This window comes from Nannobrachium achirus, assembly GCF_963921795.1.
Source record: "Nannobrachium achirus genome assembly, chromosome: 15".
Taxonomy (NCBI): domain Eukaryota; kingdom Metazoa; phylum Chordata; class Actinopteri; order Myctophiformes; family Myctophidae; genus Nannobrachium; species Nannobrachium achirus.
Window position 1 is genome coordinate 6,274,263 of NC_137822.1, and position 17,316 is coordinate 6,291,578.

The window sequence follows — 17,316 nt, forward strand, 5'->3', positions numbered from 1 at the left end:
CGCCCCCAGCCATTCACTTCAATGCAAGTGCTCAGTGGCGTTTTGAAGCATGCGGAAGTAGCTAATCCAGGTGCATTCTGGGGGAAATTGGCCTCTAGGTAGAGGAAATGTTTGACGCTGAGACGTAATGACGTCACGAACGACGTCAACGTCAATTGAACCCTATTGTAGACCCCAGCGGCGCGCTCTTATGCTCGTGGCCTTGTGCATGTATGTTTCACCCCACCTGAAATTCCAGCTTTGGCCAGTAGGGCGGCCGCTTCAATGTTTACAAGCCGTTCTGGGGGCTTGACCCCAGCGGCGCGCTCTTATGCTCGTGCATGTATGTTTCACTCCGCCTGAAATTCCAGCTTTGGCCAGTAGGGCGGCCCTTCAATGTTTACAAGCCGTTCTGGGGGCTTGCATACAGTCTGGCAAACGGAAATAGAAACGATGAGTGCGAGATAAAGCGGATGCTCCCTAGTAGCAATAACATGTCCTACTGGAAGTCTCCTTTCAATATTTCTGGGGGCGTTATTTCGTCTTTCTCTGGTGTTATTGGTGTTACTTCCATATTTTTTTCAAACGTTTTCTTAAACTATACACCCATAACAAGAATAGGCCGCTCGAATGACTTTGTCTGAGCTATTGTGTTTCTGTTATGTTTCCAGTGGGACTGCAGTTCAGTGCAGCAGTGGCTACTTCCGATACTCGCCGTTCGGGAGCTGCTGTTCCAGCCATTAAAACCGCAAATATAGTAGTACTTTAATGTTGAGACTAACTTATGTACAAACAGGCTACACATTGCATACGCATGTCAAGTTCTGCAACGTACTAGTAAACATGAAATGACTTACCATTTCTCTCACGTCACAAACTTTATTTCTGTCCGACTTTGTCACCGAATCATTGGAAGCGGGGCTTAATTCAGATCAGATTGTCTGACTATCTGTCTGCCTCAGTTTCTCTCTTTCTGGCCACTCCCATGAACACACACCTGTTTAGACCTGCCATTCCAGGCTGGGCATTACATCATTTCCACATTGTGATCATAGGAGACATCATAGAGTATAGTATAGGCCACAGATATAAAGAGGTAGATGCCTCGTTCGCCTCTGCAGTTAATTGGAGCGATGTGCAAAAGTTCTAGTCCGGACTTCCTGAAAAAACTAAGGGAACGCTGTCAGTCAAAGTGACTACTGGCCAATCACAGCATGTCTTTTCCGTGACTTATCCGAGGACCACAATTCAATTCAACAGAGCCAGTTCCGATGTTGCGCTGCTCAGCTGTTCTTACAGGCTGCATACGTAAAGACCAGCCCCCACCTGCTTCTGATTGGCTTACCGACTTCCGTATGTGTGAAGCACGTGGAAGCAATGAACACGGAAGCGACAAAGATTCCCTTAGTTGCTCAATGCATACGCCCCCTAGCCGAAGGAGGCGTCTACCTTTCTATGTCTATGGTATAGGCTATCATCTGTGGTATGGGCCATGGCATAGCCTAACTAACGTAAGTGTTTAATCAGCTATAAGCCTTATTTTATACTTTCAAATATTTTCAGGAAAAAATAAACATCTCTGCTTGAACTACACGCTCACAACACTTTGCATTGTGGCAGCATTGCTACACGCCTAATGTTTGTTACCTCATTAAATAATGAACTCCTGTATAGTAGGCCTCATCATTTCGACATAGCATCTTTTCGACGGCACATCTTTTTGACGCGGGTGAATGTTAACCTGGTGAAATGCTAACCTGCCAACGCTGGTGAATGCTAACCTGGTGAATGTTAACCACTATGCCTAAACCTAACCCAAACCCTAACCGCAGTAAAACTATGCCTAAACTGTCTCCAAGACTGAGCTTGTATATCAGCGTTTCAACCCTGTTTTCCCTTAATTCTAGATCAAGCTGAAGACAAGCATCTTTGTACTGCTTAAATGATGGATGCAAAATATTATTTGTGAGTTGTTAAAGGCTAAAGGTGAAGAGAAATGTACAGACATTTCACAAAAAGGTTCGCTCTACTCATATTTACTTTTAGTAGCTCTTCTGGACAGCTTCAGGCAGGGTTCCTGGGTGCGGGATCAGTGGAATCAATGAAGAAGGGTATAAACTGAACTCGCTTTATGTTCTTTAGAGTCTTTTTTGTGTACACACACGACAGATTACCACAAACTTACATCCTGTTATGAAGGGTCACATGGGGGAATGTTGGTTAAAATGGAAAAACAACAAATGCAGAAGTAACTTGGTCACTCAGGAGACAGCAGTTATGAGGAATAATCAGGGGTTATATAATGAGATTATAATTAATCAAGCCTTATAATTGTGATCATTGTCATATAAATGTCTTATAATAATATTTAGCACGTTATCATTTACATTATAACTTTTTGTAGAATCATTCATGTATTCAGTTATTAAGGTATCTTTGTGGTGTTAATATGGTCACTTCTTCATTTGACATCCGTTTCCTGTCTGGGAATGGAGTCAGCTCTTTCTCTGTGCCATGCTCAAACCCCATCTCAACATCCAGAACTGCTGCTGGCCATCTGACCAAGCAGACCCAGGGATTTCCCTCTAGCTGCCGGGCCACAGGATTGCTCTTCAGGCACCATGACTCCTGCATTCCAGAAGCATGTCTCTGCACTGTACTTACTTCCACTTACTTCTCCCAGTTTCCCTGGTCTCTAGCTCCTATGTTTGCCTTTGGTCAGTTCTGTACTGTTGGTTGTCTGGTCTGCTTTTCTTGTCCCCTACTGTCCAGTAACCCAGGTTCCATAGGCGATTCTAGCCTCTTCTATCAGGGGGTGCAAGACAGACCGAGTAAGACTACTTCTATTACCTCATGCACGCGCGTGCAGGAAAAAATCATTTTTTAGCAGTTTTGTCCTGTTGTTTTAACGGGTTTCTGCAGTTTATTTTTTACCCAAATGTAACACAATATAAACAAAACAAAAACATGCAAAACAGGTGCTTCTTTTTCTAAACACCATGAGCAAATTCATTTACTTATATTTTGCAGGCAGAGGCAGCACAGGACAAACATCAAAATAATCATCAAGCAATCATCCTTATTACACAATGAACTGCAGCCTCCGGTTTTTGGCACTTGCATACTGATCAATTATTTGCTGCAGTTTAATTGTGTGTTCTTTCTCAATCTGTAAAATGCCTATATGGTGTTAATCTCACAGACCACCCATAGTGCCTGCCAAGTCTGCCAAGTTAGCAACAGAAAGACTTGCCCCTCCTCTCTTTTTGTGCACATTTTACAAACCACGATCACTGTTTTATTTAATAATAATAAAATAAAGTTACATTACAAAAGAAAAGTAAAAGAAAAAAAAAGAAAATGGCCGCCTGGTGGCCAGGGGGTGCAAGTGCACCCAAGGACACCCCTTAAAATCGCCTATGCCAGGTTCGGTCCTGTTATGTCCAGCACTTTTGTCTTGTCTTGTCTTGTCTTGTCTTGTCTTGTCTTGTCTTGTCTTGTCATGGCATAATTACAATTAAATAACATGGGGAAGTAGATAACATTTCAGAATTTATTAGCCTCATACAAACTTGCCATGTGTTTTTGCATGAATATCTTACAAGGTATAAAACTACACATACAAATTCAACATCTGTTAAAAAATAGCTGTTTAGCACAATATTTCAAGTACATTTCAAGAGCTTTTCTCTGAGTTTGTAGGCAGTGAAACTGTTATAACAATAAAAAAGGTCTGACTATTCAACAATCCTGTAGAACCTTTTCACACCACCCACTCCTGACAGAACGTTCATAGAAAATGCTGGAGAAGATCATTTCCTACTCAAATATATTTATAAAAAATACAATAGAATACATAATTAGAACAAACACAAAGTAGCTAAATCATGAAATAAAAACATTAATTAGAGTCCTTCAGATTTCCTGGTGGCATAATTCATTCAACATTAAGTTTTCTCATAAAAGTGGCCTTCATATTTGGTGCTGCACTGTAATCCCAGTCTGGATTGTTTTTTTGAACACAGGTAATACTGTACATACATTCTTAAGAGTATGATTGCAGATGGAAAACATAAAAAGTTCTAGCATAATATCATAAACCTAAATGATATTTAGGTACAAGAGTAAGTCTGTTTTACTCTTGTTTATCTTCCTTAGCAAGGTAAACAAACCTATTACAGCACCAGTCATGGTCTTTTTTCCAACAGTGTTACTCCTGTCAAGAGCTAGTAGCCCATTAGAATACAAATATGTCCAGTTAGTTTTGTTTAAACCATTTTGTTTATGTTTGCATCACTAATTGGGAAATTATGCACTGTAGAATTCTGTGTATTCGAAATGGTTTGGGTTGAACCTTGGGTTGCCTCTGTAGATCTTTGGCTATGTGCTGGGGTCAGGCTTTGGGTGGAGTTTCGCTGACCTGTTGGAAAAACAAAGCATTATTATGTAACGGTAACAAACAACATCAGATCTTGGCAAACTGTCATAGCTCCCAAGGTGTTCATAAACTGAAAGGAGTTGTTACTTCAATTTTTGACACCAAAATGAACCAAAACTCAAGCATCGAAACATTGCAAGGCAGAGTTCATTCCACAGTTTGGGGGCCAGAATGGAGAAGAGTCCAAGTGATTTACCTTGTGTATGGACATGGTGTAGTTGTGGGGGAACTGTTGGACATGTAGAGGTGAGAGGGCTCACTTTTCCTTCCCTCGTGGTTATCGCTGAGTCCGACAGCGATGACATTGTCCTGTGAAGAGCTTAGGCAGGCCTGGGTGTTGAGATCCAAACTGGCTACCATCTCCCTCGACTCATCCAGCATTCGCTGCAGACAATACGTGGAGAATGAATAATTACCCTGACAAAAGAAACAAGAATATCGTTAACATGGCTATCAAAATGTGGGGATACACTATTCCCTTCACTTACTTGAGTAATACTTTTGGGGAGAGATTTTCCAGTTATTTATTTAATCATTTGAAGCCTAGCATCCTTATTCAGCGTGTAGATGGAAAAAAGGAGTTTAGGTCTGCCCGGGTCAAAACTAATTTCATTTAGTTGCAAACAGAATACAGGGTTCCCACACATTTTCACCAATTAATTTCCAAAACTTTTCCAAAATATTTAACCCAATTTCCAGGACTATATAACAGCAATGCCCAAAGACAGGTAGTGTATGCCAGTGGTTCTCAACCTTTTCAGGCTGTGACCCCCGAAATAATCATATTTTAACTGGGGACCCCCCTGACGAATTGAGGAATTGTGTATAACACGTTTCTATTGTGAAAATAGCAGATCAACATGCTCACAACGCCTTGCGTTGCGAAGCGTTGTGAGCATGTAGATCGGCTATTTTCACAATTTCTGCCTCTAATATTTGACAATTTGGCCAATGTTTAATTTGTCATTTCAGAGGTATTAACTAAATCAATAACCAAAGACAATACATAGATATTTTTTTCCAGGATCTTAAATTCCCAAACTTTTCCAGTACTGGAAAAATATTTGTCTAATTTCAAAATATTTCCAGGAATTTCATGACCGTGGGAACCCTGAGAATAGATAGAAATGATCCATCCCTAACATAAAGGGCTATACAGTATAACTTACATCATTTGAGGCTGCTGAGAAAACCCCCAGGTCACCACTGACTGAGTCTCGCTGTGTGACTGTTGACAGAGAACCTTTATCATTTACAGGCCCAGACGTCGTCATCCTTGGGGAAGTCAAAAACTGGTCCAGACATCCACACGTTGAATCACCTTGGCTGAGAGAGAAAGAAGATACTTGTTTAGGACCATCTCCACCCGCTCTCTTCCTCTCTCCATCACCACTTCTTCTCCCTGACTCCCTCTTCATCTGATCTCCACCCGCTCTCTTCCTCTCTCCATCACCACTTCCTCTCCCTGACTCCCTCTTCATCTGATCTCCACCCGCTCTTTCCTTCTCTTTCTCTAGGTTTTGTGTCCTATCAGTGCGTATTACTTTTTTTTCCTTTCAATATTTTTATCCCACGTTTTTTGCAACCCATTTTCTCACCCAGTGCAAACTACCTAACCTGTAGTCCTGGTTTCCGCTCTCCCCCTGCCGCGCCAGGGGAATTGGGGAGCACCTGGCTGGCTAGGGGGAGGTAGTATAGAACCCAGGACTACTGCATGTTTTTGTGAGGGCATCTATCCTAGGAGACACGGGGAGAACATGCAAACTCCACACAGAAAGGCCCTATCGCCAACCCCACCTAGGGTGTGGGCGCTGATGACGCGGAGGGAGGAACACGCCCCCAGCACCCACAGCTTCCCCCGGCGGGAATCGAACCCAGGACCTTCTAGCTGTGAGGTGAAGCGCTAACCACTGCACCACTGTGCCCCCATCAGTGCGTATTACTACCAACACTGTATGCATCGATACATTTCACCAACCCAGCATTCTGGGACGTCTTCCCCGAAGCCTTTGTGCTTTCTCATTTCACAGGTTTAGTAGCGAAAGGTCCTTTTGCACACCTACTGGGACAGGTGCATATAGGAGCAGGCAACCAGTGCAACATGAAAAAAGATGGAAGACCCGCACACTGTCCCCACTTAAGAGAAGTGGTTTATTAGCCTCCGTTTTGACGAAGGTTGTTTAGACTGAAACTTTGTCACTGCTGTAAGTGAAAACAGCGTGCGTGACTTCGTTTCTTTTCATTTCACAGGTTCCCATGGATCATCATGACCCCCGGATCGAGGGTTCACATGGAATACAACAGCAGTCTATTATTATAGCTGCTATTCTTGTTATTGTCACTATTTGCCGTTGCGGTTTGTATTATTGTTGTTGTCCGTCATTGTGTCTCCCTCCCACCCTCTGTAAATCTCTCTCTGTCTCTCTCCCTCCCTCTTCCACTCGACATCGTCAAGGCAGATGGCCACCCACCCTAGAGCCTGTTTCTTCCAGTTAAAGGAGCCATTTAGGCCTGAACGCAAATCTGTGTCACTTAAGATATGAACCACTAACCATTATTTTATGCTTTAACTATAAAAATAGCAGATATACAAGCTCACAGCTTGTAGATCTGCTATTTCTTTTTAAATCATGAACATTTGTGCAAGTATTTTTGTCCCGATGTCTTCTAAATCCTTCTTCTAAATCATTGGTTCTCATACTTTTTCATGTCATGGACCCCCAAAATGACATGTATTTGGTCGCGGACCCCCATCTCAAAATATGTTGTTCCAGGGACCACCCAGAAGCAAATATTTGAGTTACAAATGTTTGCTTTGCGGCACTCAGTGCCACGCTGTGAGCTTATATATCTGCTATTTTTCAACAGTTAAAGCATTAAATAATTCTAGGCCTAAATGGGTTAAATTAAAGGGGGGAGAGGGGATCCTTGTCACTGTCACCAAATGCTTGCTCAGAGCAGAGAAACATTGGGTCAGGTGTCATGAGAGACGATTTGGGCACTAGAACAACACTTGCAGCTTAATATCGTCCACATTTCACATTGACCTGCCGTCTCCCTCAGGGCTTCACGGGTGCTGTCCAGGTTCAGCTGCAACAGCTGCAGGTCATTCTGCTGATTCTCACACACCTCAAAACATGCAAAACATCATTGTCATTTCTAAGCCTGATTCACACTTCGTCGCATGCCGGTGCCAAGAATAGCCGACCTACAAGCTCACAGCACGTCGTACAGTAGGTCAGCCTAGTTTCGGCACGGCATTAATAAGATAATAATACACGTCAGTGTTGTGAGAGAAACAGACTGTTAAATTCTAATATGTAATTCCTCTAAGTCAGTGGTTCTCAAAGTGGATTCCAGGGACTCGGTTTGTTCCTTTTCTCTGACAGTGTACAAATGAAACCAAATGAACCCTGATGGGTCCATTTGTTTCCATTTGTACACTGTCAGAGTTAAGGGGAGTTCAGAAGAGAGAGACAGGAGCACTCGTCAAACACAGGTCCATCAAATACTTGTCTTGGGTGCACGGCTCAGGGAATGAATGAACTTTTAGAGAGGAGATGCCAGCACTCACTTTAGAATTAAATCTTGGAATTTTTATTTCTTGAGATACACACTGAGGAAGACCCAGACGGGTCGAAACGTCCATTGTTTGCTGCTGTGCTGCTGGGGCAAAATGAAATAAAAATTCCAAGATTTCATTCTAAAGTGAGTGCTGGCATCTCCTCTCTAAGACCTTGAAATTTGAGAAACACTGCTTTAAGTCATGTCCAAAACGCTGTGCTGTGCTTTTGACATTGTACAGCTCAGGCCACAGAGCCAAAGCAGCACACCCGGCCTGAGGTATGCTGTGAAACCAGATTGGTACCTCGACATCAGATACACTGTGAAGGGGAAGAACGAGGAAACAAGTACTGTACCTCATACGGAGAGTTGTTTATGCAATTAAATACTACAATTCAATTGTTAGTGGGTGATTGTTTTGTTTTCTAGCTCAGGGCTCTTAAACAGGGGGTCCGGGACCTCTAGTGGGTCCTCAAAGATACTACAGGGGGGCCGCCAAATCTTTGTGTGATATGATCATGTTTTTTTTTTCATTATAACCCTAGCATCCCTATTCTGAGTGGAACATTACCCAAAAATAGCAGATCTACAAGCTTACAACACCTCGCAACGCGAGGCGTTGTAAGCTTGTAGATCGTCTATTTTTGTCAAAGAAGAGCAGACTAAAGTATGTGATGGTTCAAGTGGTTAAATGTCTGAAAATACACATTACTCCAACATGATGACAGTGCTGTCAAACAAGTCTAAGCTGTCTAAGAAATCTATGAAAATCTTTCTTCTGCAACACAATTTTATACAATATGTAGTGGGGGTCCCTGCTTCATCTCTCTCTCAGCTAAGGGGTCCCTGGCCTGAAAACGTTGAAGACCCCTGTTCTAGCTTGTTTTCAAAGTTATAAAGCTGAAGACTGCATGCTGAAGAGGTTTATTTAATTCAGTAACGTGTGACGATGAGAACGGAATACCTGTCTCAAGCAGCTCAGCTCAGACTCTGTGCGTTCCTGTTTAGAGCGAGCCAGTAGCAGCAGCTCATCTTTCCAGCTATCGCCCTCTCCTGGTGGAATGAATATGTGCCATCATTAACATGACTAATCACTGCTCAACAAGCAAGGAGAACTAGCTCATCGTGTTTACAGTGACAATGCCCTGACATATTGGCAGGTAAGATGACCCACCCAATGATCACAATCAAGAAAAACAAAGATAGTAAAGACAATGAACCATTATGTCATTCATGATCGTGGCTTGGATCCGAGGTCATGTATGGCACGCTCAGATACATCACATTTTAAGCATTCTTAGCCCCATTGGGAGGCAAACTGCAGGAAAAGGAAAAAATGTGCAATGTCTTTTATTTTTGCTGAACTGCGTTTGTTCAATGAATTCCATTAAACTTTTGACTACAGTTTGATTTCTCACTGCAGTTTACAATGCTTAGAATAGAATGTGTTCTGTTACCTCTCCTTTAACCCATTCAGGCCGGGTACACATTTTAGTGTATGGGAGGGGCTTACAGTACATGTACAGTATGTATCAACATATTTGTTTTTGTAGGCTAATTTCTGATTAGGGCCTAACTATAGGTTAGGCCTAAATGGGTTAAAACAGCCCTTGTTTAGATCAGTGGTTCTCAAAGTAGATTCCAGGGACTCTGTGGGTTCCTTTAGGAGATTCTAAATTGACCCATACAAGTCTGTAACTCTGACGGTGTACAAATGGAACCAAATGAACCGTCAGAGTTAAGGGGAGACCTTGAAATTTGAAACACTGAAACACTGGCTTAGATGGATCTAGAAATGTTCTCACTGGGGCAGGGGCACCTACATTAAATGTGGTATGCTTGGCACAGTGTGATGGTTACCTGACAAGGCCAGCTCCCTACGCAGGAGCTGTGCCTCCTGTTTGAGACGAATGATCTCCTCTCTCTGGGCACTGCTTTGTGTTACATGCTGCTGTAGCTCTTCTAAAAGCAAAAACAACAGTACATCTTCTATATCATCTGTTACTGTTAAGAACAATAAGTCATAAAATAATATACCTTGGTTAGCACATATCACAATCTTTAAAATGTATACTCAAACCCTCCCATAACCTACCTTCCCACTATCATGTCTAACTGCATTTAAGCTGAAAGGCCAGAAGCATACAGTTTGCTTTATCTGCATATAAAGTAATAACTTGACAGATACATTTAAACTACCTCCCTCTTTACTTAGATAAAGAAGATAAAGAAACAAAATAAAGCCGCTTCTTTGTACATTTGACACTGTTGCTAAAGATAAACCATCATGCCGTCTGCTCTTGCACATTTCAACACTGCTGCTAAAAGATATTTGACCATGTCTTTTTGAGGCTTATCATAGCTTATAAGAGGCCGTAGCTGAATGGATAGAGAGAAACAGAGGGTCCCCCAGTTTGTGTCCCAGCCTCGGTCTACGTGTCGGAAGTGTCCCTGAGCAAGACCCTAACTGTTCTCCAAGGCACTGCCTAAGTAGCACCTACTGCTAATGATTACTTAGGATGGGTTACATGCTAAATGTCACTGTATATGCAGTGGAATGTGACAAATACCACAAAGGAGAGCAGACACTGGGCCTATTTTCGTCCATCCCTAAACTTCTTTGCCTTTTTTCACTATTTTGAAAAACATTTTTAAAATACTTCAAAAAGCCGATCTACAAGCTCACAACGTGTCGATGTAGATCGGCGAGTGAAACTATTTTAAAACGTTGTTCAAAATAGTAAAAAAGGAAAAGTCGTTTAGGGATAAGAGATAAGGCATGGACGAAAATATAGCTCTATATCATATTATATCTCTGCTGTCGGGCTGAAAACCTCCTAACTCCAAAATGTTCATTTTCGGGAAAGTGGAGTTAGGAGGTTTTGACCGAACGGCTTTTTACTACTTTTCATTGGTTCAATATTATTTTAACCAAAACACAGACGTAAAGGGTGTTGAATAGCACATATTTATAGCCTGATTTCAGACTCAGCTCACGCTTTAGTCTGAAGCTGTGCCCTATTCTAAATGATTTACGGGGGAAGGACTTTGCGAGCGTGCACGAGCGTGCGCGTGCATGACCGCGCGCGAGTGATCGCGACGCATCGTGCTCGCGACACACGGTGATCGCGACGCACGGCCGCGGTGTATGTGTTTGTGTGTGTGTGTGTGTGTGTCTCTGTCTGTGCCAGTGACTGCTTCCACACAGAACTGCGACCAGAAACATGTAATCAACATTAACAGCTTGTGAACTCAGCGTGTGCGTGTGTTTGTGTGTATGTGTGCGTGTGCCTGTCGTGTGTGAACTTCGTTTGAAATCGTTTCAACTGCTGCGCTGATTGGATATTCGTTAGACCCACCCCCCGCGCTCATTGGAGCAGCCGAATTTTTGGGTTGCTAAAGCCGATTCCTCTACTCAGCTCCAGACCAGAGAAAGAGTCCACTCTGAGAGTGGGCGGGGTCTATGGTCTGGAACCAGGCAAACATATTTATGAAAAAAAGAGAGGGCCAATCAGATGGAGTTAGCTGGTTTGGCAGAAAGTGAGTTAGGAGGTTTTGTCCCAAGCACTTTTTACTACTTTCCATTGGTTCATTATTGGCTATTATTTGAACCAACACTCAGCTGTAAAGCGTGTTCAATAGCCCTGATTTATGCCAAAAAAGGTTTTGGCCAGACAGTGACGATATGGTATGTATTGTATTGTACCTTTCAGACGTGTGTTCTCATCCCGGGCCTCTCTGTGGCAGCGTGTCTTCTCCTCCAGCTCTTTCAGAAGCCTGCTGTCCTGTGTCTGCCTCTCTTTCAGAGCCGTCTCCACGTCACGCAGGCGCTTTGTGAGGTCAACGATGTGAACGGTGGCCTCCGTAACATCTTTGTCCTTTTGGGAAAAAACATTTCCTGATGATGTTGTGTGCCTGAATGACTAGCACTGTGTTGCACTTATATCAGTCACCATGAGGTTCTTTGAGCAGCTTGTCGCAGCCCACACTTCCTCACTGCCCGACACACTACTGTAGAACAGTGGTTGTCAAAGGTTTTGGCTTCTGTACACCTTTACCTGGCGTCAACATCTTGCTTAAAAAACTTCAACAAAAACCCATAGCTAGTTTGATGCTATGAATGTATACGAGCACATCGTTTTAATCACTTAAAATTACAAATTAAAAATAGCACAAAGGAATTTCAATGAATGCCTTCTGAGCAGATTTATTTTAAACATTGGACAGGTTTTTATGTCAATATGTAAGAATAATGTGCAATTAAGTACTAATCTGTTCAATAACAGTTGTGCTAGTCTAGATTTGTATTACATTTTGTTTAATACTTTAGAGGTCAGCAGAATGAGCAGATACACACTATGTTTGTCAATTTGATGTCAATTTCATCATTACACATAACAGTAAAATAAATTCTTAAGTTTTCCACTTTCTGTCACATAGGCTACTCTTGAATACCCAGAGGGTATACAAGGGTATGCAGGAGAAACAACTCTAGGCCAACTGTTTGCCTACACACAAAACAGGTCAACAGTTGACATCATCGCATATATATCTATATACTAATTGTACATCATTGCCAATATTATGTACTATTACCACAATATTGAGGAGAGTCTAAGTAAGTACCAGAGTGATGTTTGCAACGCCAGCTGTAACCTTGAATGGTGCTTAATCCTATTCCTCTAGTGACAGGTATCTTTTTCATAGATACCATAACCTGCCAGATGGTGGCAGCAGTGCGTATGCCTGCATAACGCTCTGCCTTACATCTGGGATTGCTCGGGCAGACCCGATGTAAGGGGCGGGCCATTTTTTCGAATTCTTCCACGTGGTCTGCAATCAGACTCTATTGGTTCAGAGCCGCCCAGAGCCCGCCCGTAGCTGCCGCTGATTCGTCTGGCCCGGGACTTTATGAGTGTTATCAACTCTCCCCGAGCAATCTCAGATGGTAAAGGCAGAGCGTTATGCAGGCATATGCACTGCTGCCACCATCTGGTGCAGTCAGGTTATAGATTCCAGGTATCAGCCCAAAACATTATGAAGACATTTTTCCTCATAAATCAATAAATAGTCAAATGACGTACCTTGAGTTTGAGCATTGCACTGAGTTCCTCCTCCCTGACCTGCAGGGAGCCAACCTGAGAGGATAAAGCCATCACCGTAGTGCTGAGGCTCTGGTTTCTTTGCTGCACGGAGAAGAGACAACTTATTAGTGTGGCTGCCTGAAGGGCAACACAATATTGTTATCAGTCCGAGTTTACGGAATAACGTTTAGCCAATGAGGAACCAGTATTTTTGTGACCATTTTGTCACCTTTATGCAGCTTCCTCGTTGGCTAAAATCATTTTTTTCTGCTAACTCATTGGCTAAATGTTACTTACGTATGACGTATGGTGACAACATCAAAAGGAGTTTTTGCTGCTTTGTCATTGGTTAAATGTTATTACTTCGTAACCAGCAGAGGACTGGTCGAGCTTCACATGACATTTTTGTGGTTCCCTCATTGGCTAAAAGTCACTCTAAAAACATATGTTGCTTCCTTATTGGCAAAAAGATACCTCGAGGTCTTGATATTTTTGGCTGGTGTCCTGTAGTTTGTGTCCAATCATCTGGAGCTGTTGCTGGGCGACGGCGAGTTCCTGTTGGATCTCCCTCTCCCTGGTTTCCACCATCCTGACACGCTTGGTGAGGACCCGGATCACCTCAGTACGCTTCTGCAGCTCATCTATAATCCAGTTTAAAACACAAACAAAACAACATTAATTACTCTCCCCTCAGCGGGTTTTCAAGAAAACACAAGAAACAAAGACGAGCTATTTAATCGTCATAAGTGTTCAAATCAAGACTTATTAATTTTGTTTGTAAAACTAGATGGAAGGAGATTATGAACACAATAGGAGTAGGACTGGCAGGGGTAATATGGACAAAATCAAATATCAAAACATTTTAAACACCTACCTATCAATATTGTGACAATTGATTGAAAATCACAATGCAATGTGTTGCGAACTTGTACAGCAATTTTCACTATTTAAAAAAAATGTACGCATAGAAAAAAATTATAATGTATAAATCATTACTTAAATGATTAATACCAGGAAAAGAGAACACTTTTCCCATATCACGATATTAACAAATGTTATTTATCATGATGGCATGTATGTTTTCATCAACATACAAAGCTTCAGATCCACACTGGCATAAAGACTAATAGTTTCTCACCTTGTGAGCGTGCACAGTGCTGCTCCAGCGTGAGGACTCTCTGGCGGTCTTGTTCCCAGGCCTGCAGCTGTTTGTGATGAGATGCAGCCATGGTGTTGAGCTCCCTGTCCCGGTCCTTCAGTTCCGCAATGAGGAGCTGCAGCTCCCTGCGTTGCTTTTGGATGGTGGCACACTCCATATCGCACAGCAGACTCTAAATGAACGCATGCCAAACACATCCAATAAGACTGTCACATACCTATATGTGAGGGAAATGACTGCAGAAGGACGGCAGAAAGCTCGCAACATTCCAGATTAAATATAAGTCTTTAAGGTGCATGACTCGATAATGACATGAAAATTAAGAAATAGCCAGTAGCAGACAATGAATGTCCTTTTCACGTGGTGTATTTACCTCTCACGGACCATTCTCTCGAGACAGAGTTTGTAGCTGGAGCTACAGCTCAAAGGAAGAGGGACAACCCAAGTGGGCGTTCCCTTTTCTTTGACGATGGCTAGCCAGATTGCTCACGGACAGAACCAACAGAGGCGTTTCGACCCAAAAGGTTTTCCTCCGCATTGACATTCATTGTGCTCTGGCTATTTACAGTACATACCTAAATGGTTAAACGTGCCATGCATCCCATGATTATAATGTATTATAAACATACTCGTTATTAAACATTATATTCTGCTTATAACACTGTAATAGTTATAAGCAAGCCTCCATACGTATAGAGGGTATGCACATGCATAAGATGAATGGCATATTGAGTGGCAAAGTGAGGGGCAAAATGAGTTTAACGCAAGTCAGACTTTTCTGTTTGGATGTATGGGCTGTCAAGGCCAGAAAGTAGTTTTTGCCACTCAGTAGGCGTTCCCGCATAACTTCCTGGTATGATGATGATGATGTCACGCACATACCCCCATAATACAACCATAACACATTGTAGCTATGTAGTCTAATTAATTACAATATAACATTGTTATATAGCTCACACCAATGTGGGATAGAAGAACACAATTCTATTAGACTAATATTCTGAGAGCACCATAAATAGCTTTCACCTGATTGTCATCCAAGTTGTGAAAATGAGGACTTGGTCTCTCCATCCATGCCTCTCAGAGGTGGGGTGGACATTAGGCTGTCATCCACAGTAGATCCAACGTCATTCTGTAAGGTTGTAACTTTACTGTACCAATAAACAATTATGACCACATGAATCAAATATACTGCAAATTCCAATATATAAGAATCAAGGGTTCCCATTTCCCAAACATTTCAGGCTGTGAACCACCAAAATAATTTGGGACCTCCCACTACAATTCCAAGCACTTGGAATTGTAGTTAGTTTGACTCTGTTCCAGTGTCACACAGATACATTGAAAATATACGAACTACTGTACAAATTCACAACACCTCACATTGCCAGACGTTGTGAGCTTGTAGATTGGCTATTTTCTCAATGTTTGCCTCTTCTTACGTAATATTTGACAATATGGCCAATTTGGTATGAAAAATTCCTTCAATTTCAAGTTCATTGAATTGTAACTTTAGAAATGTGCAAATACCCTGTATACACTTATACTGTATGTTGGTTTGTTTACTGATTGATTATATTGAATGAGAAAACAATGTTGCACATGAAGCTAATCATCTGGCCTACATGTTTTGATTGATTGAAGAATTTATTAGAAGTTTGCAATAGAAAAAAGTACAGTTTCATGACAGTACAAATCACTGGTACAAGGTCAACTAAAAGGAGATCCTAGAAAGCCGAGGCTTATTTCCACAGGAACCACACTTTAAGTATCCCATATAACATTGAAAGACAGATGGATAGAACATACTTTATCTAGGATAATCACTTACATCTGTCACTTCCAGGGGTTATGTGGTGTGCCAGGAATTATGATGTCTGCATGAATCTCTTTTTCATCCTTTTGAATCGTTTTGTTCACAGTTTACCTCATCATCACCATAACAAACGTATTCAACAACAGTTGGTAAACATGCCTGGCGATTTTCAAAACTCCTCAATTTGAAAAGAGAACGTTATCTCCTCGGCAATCGCCGAGAACGCCATTGTAGTAGCACTATTCTTTTGCTCAAATGCTCCAAACGATTCATACTTTTCAGCTGCTAATAAGCATTGATCTCCAATGTTTACTACCAGACAGTCACCTTCGGATGACGTTAAGATTTACTACTACTGGCGCTTACGGATGACGTCTATCATAAACAAACTGTCACCAAAGTGGGGCGCGGGGACCGCCAGCGGTCCTTGAGAGGGTTCCAGGGGGTCCCCGGCCAAATCACACCCTGACCCATCATAACTCTAAGCTCCATAACGCTACCACGTGGTACTTTTGAGTAATTTTACTCAAATACACTTTGAATTCCTGACTGTTTACTTACGAAACAGAGTATTTCCACATAATATCAACTGTTGAGATTTTTACAGTAAACGAGTAGCCTACTTTTTCCACCATTGCTGCTCTACATTTGTTGACACCTTAACTTGCCGATCAACACAAAGCTAAGCTACTATAGCTAGCTAGTTGTTCATTTTAGCACAGTTTGTTTACATTTTATAATGGGTTTCAGATCCGTCGCATTGCTCGTCACTGCGCATGCGTGAGTCGTGAGCTCTCCATTGCACCGTCTCAACCAATCAGACGAACCGAGTTTTTTTTTTCTTTCGGCCAATCACACGACGACTTCTTTGTTTTTGTTTAGAATATCAGTTACTCTCATACTTGCAACGCGTCGTCGCTCCGTGCGTGGCTCCCGCGAGTCCCGCCCCCCCGCAGTTCGTTACCATGGCAACGCCAACCAGCAGTCAGCGCGTTGGCTGCGCGAGACATTTTCAACAAAAACTTTAAACGGTTTGTTGACGTGGAACCCTGCGCTGTGATTGGCCGGCGCAGCAGATAAAAAGCAGCGGCGTCAAGTTCAACACCTCAGTTGCACTTTGACTTCGACCAGGACAGTTCAAAGGGAGACACACAGAGAAAGGAACAGCGACATCTTTAGTCAGAGAGGAGCTTTGAAACATCAGTGAAGATGCTTGTTTCTCAACCACATCAGACATATAATGTCTTTGCAACAGGACAATCCATCTTTGCACCTG

General features: G+C 42.3%; 1 protein-coding gene and 1 long non-coding RNA gene across 2 annotated transcripts in view; both read right to left on the reverse strand.

Annotated features, from left to right (window-relative positions):
* The window catches only part of ccdc62 (coiled-coil domain containing 62), a gene marked incomplete at its 3' end in the record, with an annotated part of 82,116 nt that extends 65,838 nt beyond the window's left edge, over nt 1-16,278 (reverse strand). The window contains exons 1-8 of the mRNA XM_080742899.1: nt 16,056-16,278; nt 15,251-15,375; nt 14,204-14,396; nt 13,540-13,706; nt 13,066-13,167; nt 11,688-11,859; nt 9,842-9,943; nt 8,946-9,034 (exon numbers count right to left, since the gene is read on the reverse strand). Of these exons, the coding sequence (XP_080599025.1) occupies nt 8,946-9,034; nt 9,842-9,943; nt 11,688-11,859; nt 13,066-13,167; nt 13,540-13,706; nt 14,204-14,396; nt 15,251-15,295 (870 nt within the window). The 5' untranslated portion in view covers nt 15,296-15,375; nt 16,056-16,278. The remainder of the gene's footprint in view (nt 1-8,945; nt 9,035-9,841; nt 9,944-11,687; nt 11,860-13,065; nt 13,168-13,539; nt 13,707-14,203; nt 14,397-15,250; nt 15,376-16,055) is intronic.
* Nucleotides 3,429-6,674, reverse strand: LOC308299373. Its single transcript, XR_013962761.1, has 3 exons — nt 5,587-6,674; nt 4,614-4,834; nt 3,429-4,399 (listed from the first exon to the last, which is right to left on the reverse strand). It is a non-coding gene; the product is annotated as an uncharacterized lncRNA (long non-coding RNA).
* Nucleotides 16,279-17,316: the final 1,038 nt, after the last annotated feature.